The sequence below is a fragment of the Zeugodacus cucurbitae genome, chromosome 3 (genome assembly GCF_028554725.1).
Source record: "Zeugodacus cucurbitae isolate PBARC_wt_2022May chromosome 3, idZeuCucr1.2, whole genome shotgun sequence".
Lineage (NCBI taxonomy): Eukaryota > Metazoa > Arthropoda > Insecta > Diptera > Tephritidae > Zeugodacus > Zeugodacus cucurbitae.
Genome location: NC_071668.1, coordinates 15,550,909 through 15,557,334, shown reverse-complemented (window position 1 = coordinate 15,557,334; position 6,426 = coordinate 15,550,909). Strand labels below are relative to the sequence as shown.

Genomic DNA, 6,426 nt, shown 5'->3' with positions numbered 1-6,426 from the left:
TCGATGCAGAACTTTGCACAAATACTATGTTTATAGTGTGGCAGCCTCATTCTAAAAATCGCCAAAATCGGACCATAAGTTTTCAAGGCCCCATATATCGAACATTAGGACCTCGGTGCTTCTAACCTAATATTATGGTTTCCAACTTTCAATGGACTTTATACAATATATATGACGAATATGTGGGTCAAATTGTGTATTATATAATATTAATTAAGTTAAATAAATAAATTGCGAGAGTATAAAATGTTCGGATACGCCCGAACTTAGCCCTTCCTTACTTGTTTTAATGATAATTTTAAGAAATATAAAAGCCTTTGCCTCGAAATGTAATAGATAGATAGGCTTGTTCGATGGTAAGGCATCATAATGCACTTCAAAATACTTCTTTAAGCACCTCTAACCTTTTAAGGAGGCTTGAGAAAACATTCCCGAACTGTTTAGTTTAATACTTTACCTTACTAGTATCCCAAAATTTCTTCCTAAAAGCTCTTTCGACTCAGACGGAATACACTTTTACCAACGGTGGTTCTAAACCTTTTTCTGGAACAGTTTTGAAAGCAAATATGCATTCTCTCATGGATCTCTTCTGTTTTCGATGCAAAAATGTCGCAGTTGGCTTTTGGAGGAAATCAGAGTCTTAAGCGACTGAAGATCTTCAGATTGGATTTGAATATCCAAAATGTCCAGTTCATGTTCACCGTCTACCTAAAAATATAAGCTCTCGGGATGTTCTCAGTTAACATTTCTGCTCCATCGTTCGTCTGTTGATACTGGTAGAGTTAAATTGGCAAGGTTTTGAAAAAGCTTACTGTAGGAGCAGACCACAAATGGTTACTGAAACCCTACACAGAGTTGATCTTGTGTTTTTACTATATTCTGGACCTATAATTTGTAAAATAGGAAAAAGTGAAAAATCCTCTGTATTGGAAAATATAAGGGAGTATCGAAACGGAAAAATTAAATTTTGTGAAATTTTCCATGAGAAAGTTCTTATTTTCGAAGAAAGCCGCATTTTGTGCAAAAAAAAAGCTTAAAATTTCCGGAAATTATAATATTTACTTTTTCCGTGTCCTCTTGATATAATTCTTATTTATTCAAAAGCAGACCCAAAAAGTGGATCTGGCTCACTTTCTTCTAAACATCTATTCCTTACTAACTAAATATGTTCATTATACTAAAGTAATGCTAGATAAATTCGAAAGAGAGAAGGATTGCAGGTTAGACATTCATCCATTGCCCAGTAAATTGGTTAATGATCTTAAAATGTGAAATTGTCATAATTAAAAAAAAATCTTAAAAAATGATACAAATATAAAGTAATTCCAGTATTCTAAGTACCAAAACTCAAAAGTCACACTTATTGCGCCGTTAAAATTTAAAACAAAAATTTTTTTCTCACTGCATGCCGAACAAGTTTCTTAACAATTAGAGCTTATAAATAGATGATAAATATCTCAACACTTATTTATAATAACTGAAATTCTTTGATACACTTTTTCTAAATATCCAAAAAAAATATTTGTGTCAAATATATAACAATGATATGACAGATTTCGATTAGAAATTATTGTCACGACAAGCTGTTATGATAGACAAAGCGCTTGCGCATTGTAGAGCCCAGCTGTCATCCAGCGCTGATGATGGCAGACAAATAGGGAACGCTTTAATGGGATTATGGGGAGCACTAAGCGCCTGCTTTATTCCCGGAGACACGCTAATATTCGCGCAAAAATGGGATGAAGTAATAAATAGCAAATGTATATACATACATATCAGTCTTCCAAACAAAAATAAAATATTACGTCTTCCAGCTGTGGGTAATAAATGCCGGAGGCGATGCGTTCAGAATAACAAATTTAATAAAAACTCATAGATGATTTTTTAAAAAAGGAGAAAATAAAAAAAATCCACGTAGCGAAAGTTTACTACACTGTATGAAATGCTCAACAAGTGTAGAGCGACGTGTGTGGAAGCAATGCTGCCTCACAAACCTTGTTGTTGACGTTGCCGCAGAGCCATTGCTCATAATCAAGTAGTCAAGTTCTCAATGATTATTATCATTATAATTTTTTGTATATTATTACTTTGTTGTTGTTGCATTTGTGTGGGTAAAGAAGTGCCAAATAGGGTGTCGATGACGAAATGTCACACAAAAATATTTGTCAATGGAAATATCAACGGAGAGACTTTAGGTATAAATAGCGCCTAAGGCACTCAGTGTCAGCATTCCACTTGCAGTTCTAGCACTTGTAATAACACAAAAAAAAGCAAAAAACCTCTATCAAAATGATGAAATTGGTAAGTTTGGAACTGGATGAAAATCACACTTTAAATATTTTACTAAATTATCCTTCTCTTCGTCACATAGTTGCTCCTCGTTATTGCTGCGCTCTTCGCTGTCGCCATGGCTGTGCCCACACCAGTGGCTGGACCCAACCCTGAGCCCAATCCACAACTCGTGTATGGCGCTTACCCATATGCCTCATATCCTTATGTATACTATGGTTAGAAGGAAAGGATTCTCGTGTTTTGCTTCTACCTTTTTTCTTCGTGGTTTCGACTCGGTGTTGGCTTTGGTTCAATGATTTGTGTATGAAATACAGCTGTGCTTTAAATGTTTATATTTAAAATTCGGGTTGTGGCGCGATACATATTTCTTGTTTTTTTTTTCTGTTTACAATTTTTAATAAATTTTATTGCATTTTTTGTTATAAGAAAATTTGGGTGTTTTGTGTTTTAAGATTGGATGGACTGGAGATTCAACATAATTTATAATTTAAGTGCATTTTGGATGGTCCTACAAGTTTCAAATTTTTTTGTAGAACTTATAGTTTTATAAGTAACTGTTTCATACCAGCTGATCTGAAGAACTGTGGAACTTGACATAGTTTGGATTCTCCCAAATAGGCTGAAGAAGCGAGACGAAGGCTTGAGAACGTTACATTTGAATTAATTATCAGTAGAAGTACTAAGCTTTTGAAACCTAATTATCTTCTTTTCAAACCCACATTCATACTGGAAAAAACATTAGTATTGAAATCAAAAGAAAAGTTCTTTGTGATCGTATGGACGATGGTAATACTTAACTAGATGGATCTTGAGATGTTTCAAGCAAAGATTTCTTAGATAATTGTCGATTTAACGACAGTACTTTGCTTCTGACGTAGTTTTTTCATATCAGAGGTATTAAGGAGAGCGTAGGTCCATAAAATCTCTTAACTTGCAGTTGAAACTACTTAAAACTCCATTCTGGTCTAAATTTTTAAATAAAAATTGTTTAAATAAAACAAAAACGGTTTGGGATATTAATGAAATTATTTATTCTTATGGAATTCGATTTATTTTGCATGGCCACCATGGGCACGCATGCAGAGGTCCATGCGCTGAACCCAATTTTCGACTGTTCTCAAGCATAAATCGGCCGATACTGCGGCCAGTTGACTGGGCCATTTCCTCAGATAATACGTCCGCCAAACTTGGTTTTCAATAAATCGATGGTGGCATTCGCTGTTTGGCTTATGGCACCGTCCTATTGGAACCGCTGTTAGGCTTATGGCACCGTCTTGTTGGAACCACATATTGTCCAAGTCCATATCATCCAATTCGGGCCAAAAACATTCGGCAAATATTAATTTCGGTAGTAAATTTTATTAATTTCGACTCGTTGTTGGTTCGTATATCTTTCCATGATGAAATGACAAACCTTACTGAAGATATATGTGAAAAAAGCGGGAAAAAATATGGTGCCGTTTGCTGTCCCTATCGGTCTACGTTTTTAGCGTCCCTTTTGAAAACCCCTTTGTTTTCCCAGAAAGTTTAAAAAACGTTTTCAATAGAATCTTTCTTATACAATTTCTAGATTGATATCAACCTTATAAGCAAATGCCGTCATTCGCCTGAAATTCTTTAAGAAAATTTTAAAATTTTTGTCACAACACGGTAAAAATCGAAACACAGCAGATAGTTTCAGATAGTGTCGTGACAGTTAAATTTTTTTTTTTTGGTATTTTCTATTATTTTACTTCATTTAATGAAACAAAATTTTCGCGATTATTGTGTATTTGTTTTCGAAAGACGTTTACGAATAATATCACAAATAAATTAACAAATCTACCACGAATTCATTAAATATATGAAAACAGTTAAATTCCAACCGCCGTAATGCATATGAACAACAATAACGCCATACCGCCGATGGGCGACACCATACGGGATCTTTGTGCGAAATTACTGAAAGACCGTCAGCGACGCGAAACGACGGTGGGACAGAAAAAGAAACGCACCGTACGCAGCGCAATAATTAGTGACGATGCACCACCGCTCATCATCAAAAGTCTCGTGGACGTACAACCACCAACGACGCGACTCGATACACAACACAAGAACAACGGCAGTCGACGCTTGGAGACCTCATTGGATCAAATCATACAGCAGTTGCAACGTGGCAAATGGCCATCGGATGTGGTGGTGCTCATCACACCCGCCAGCAAACACAATAACCTCTACAAATTGCATGTGATCGATCGCAATAATGAGGGCCACCTCGGTATGACCAGCATCACGAAGCAAGAGTTAGCTGAATTGCGTGCGAGTAATGTGTTTGAGAAGTACGCAACAATTGTGGGTAATAAGTACATAGACTTGAAGACGGTGACACTGAATTCAGCCATCATAGCGAATATTATGAAGAATCTGAATGGTGATTGTTGTCAGCAACCGAATGGCGAGCTGCCACTGGCAGTGCCACAGTCGAAGCATGAAACTAAAGAGTTGGTAGCGCGCAAAAGTAGCTCAGATGTAGATCTAGAGTTGGATGAACCAATGGCGCCGCGAGCGCGACGTCGTGGCACGCAATCACGTGATATTAGTCAATATCAGACGAAGAGTGGCATACGTCTTATGGCGCTAATCGAACGCATAAACGATGCTATAGAACCGTCTTATACAGATTTACTACATTTCTTCGATCTCGCCGACGCATACAAGTTCAAAATCTATATACGTCCAGAGTTGTGTTGGAAGCCGCCACCACCACATCACCAAACGTCAGCTTATAATAAGGAAAACGAGAACGATTTAGTGCGTTTCAATGTCGAGTGTTTCATGCTCTTCGATAATTATGTTTGCACCATTGCGCTTAACTCATTACAGTTGCATCAACAGTTGAAATTGCATCCGGCTCTCTTGCCACGTGTGCAAGTGATCGAAGATGTCTGTGAGATCACACCGCTGCCGAAGTGGTTGGTCACGGTTTTGCGCTCATTGGCCGAATGGCTTGGACTTGAGATGTTTTACGATGCATTTGGTGAATTTGTTTTCGACATGTATAAGCAGGTCACTTGAGGCGGATGGAGTTTGACGATGTGTAGATAGAGCTGTAGAACTAACTGTAAATGATCTAATAAAATTATAACAAAATCAAAATCTGAAAATATATTAACTATCCTGTGGAAATGTCTTCACGTTGTAGATGCAGATTCAGTGATACAGATAGTTCTATAACTGTATCTTCAGACAGCTTGGATAAATCTGAAATAGATATTAACCAAGCCTTCACTTTATAGATGTTGTAATGATACTGTCAGACCTAGCTCTATGACTGGATCTTCAGACTATCGATGGTCTCGATGTAAATTTCTTTCATTCTATATATTTGCCAAAAGTTCTCCAATGTGCTCTTATTGTAAGAGACCAATGTCTTTCCAGTAACTACCGTGGGATTCCTCATATACTAACTGTTAGCTAAAACTTTGGATTCATTTTAACTGTAAGAGACCCTTACCTTTCCAGTTTCCTTTGGTAACACTCGTGATATTCCTCAGATAATAACTGTTAGCTAAAATTTTGGAGTAATTTTACCAATTCCTGTATACCAGGAGTAATTTAAAAGCTGGCTCTGTCTCGAGATTATGAAAATCTATAACAACAAAAAAGTACAGACTTTTTTTTGCAAATCCAATAATTTTTATTAACAAAATACTTAAACGAAACAAAAAACTAGAAATCAAAACATGCGACACCCTTAATTTATATCACTGCTGTTGTCCAAATATGAAATTGTTATTGTTGGAAATCAATAAACCATAACCACAGCCAAGTCAGAAAACGTAAGATGAAGGTCAAAAGGTCAGCTTCCAATTCGGCTAACCATAGTAGACATAAGGATAGGAGCCCACAGCTGGGTAAGATCCATACACATATTGTGGGTTTGGCTCAGGATTGGGGCCAGCCACTGGTGAGGGTACAGCCATGGCGACAGCGAAGAGGGCGGCAATAACGAGGATCAACTGTGTGGGGAAAATAAGGATAATTTAGAAAAATATTCGAAGAATTGTACTCCTCCACTTCCAAACTTACCAATTTCATCATTTTGATAGTGGTTTTTGTGTTATCTTCTTACAAGTGCGAGAACTGCAAGTGGAA

At 36.8% G+C, this 6,426-nt stretch overlaps 1 protein-coding gene across 1 annotated transcript; it reads left to right on the top strand.

The window, feature by feature from the left end:
• The first annotated feature begins 3,921 nt into the window (after nucleotides 1–3,921).
• On the top strand, nucleotides 3,922–6,185 carry LOC105218363 (uncharacterized). Its single transcript, XM_011193904.3, has one exon. The coding sequence runs from the start codon at nucleotides 4,165–4,167 to the stop codon at nucleotides 5,344–5,346; it is 1,182 nt and encodes a 393-aa protein (XP_011192206.2). The 5' UTR covers nucleotides 3,922–4,164; the 3' UTR covers nucleotides 5,347–6,185.
• The last annotated feature ends 241 nt before the right edge of the window (nucleotides 6,186–6,426 follow it).

Excerpts from the sequence above, each read along its gene's own strand:
- LOC105218363 (XM_011193904.3), top strand. The coding sequence starts at position 4,165 with ATGCATATGAACAACAATAACGCCATACCGCCGATGGGCGACACCATA.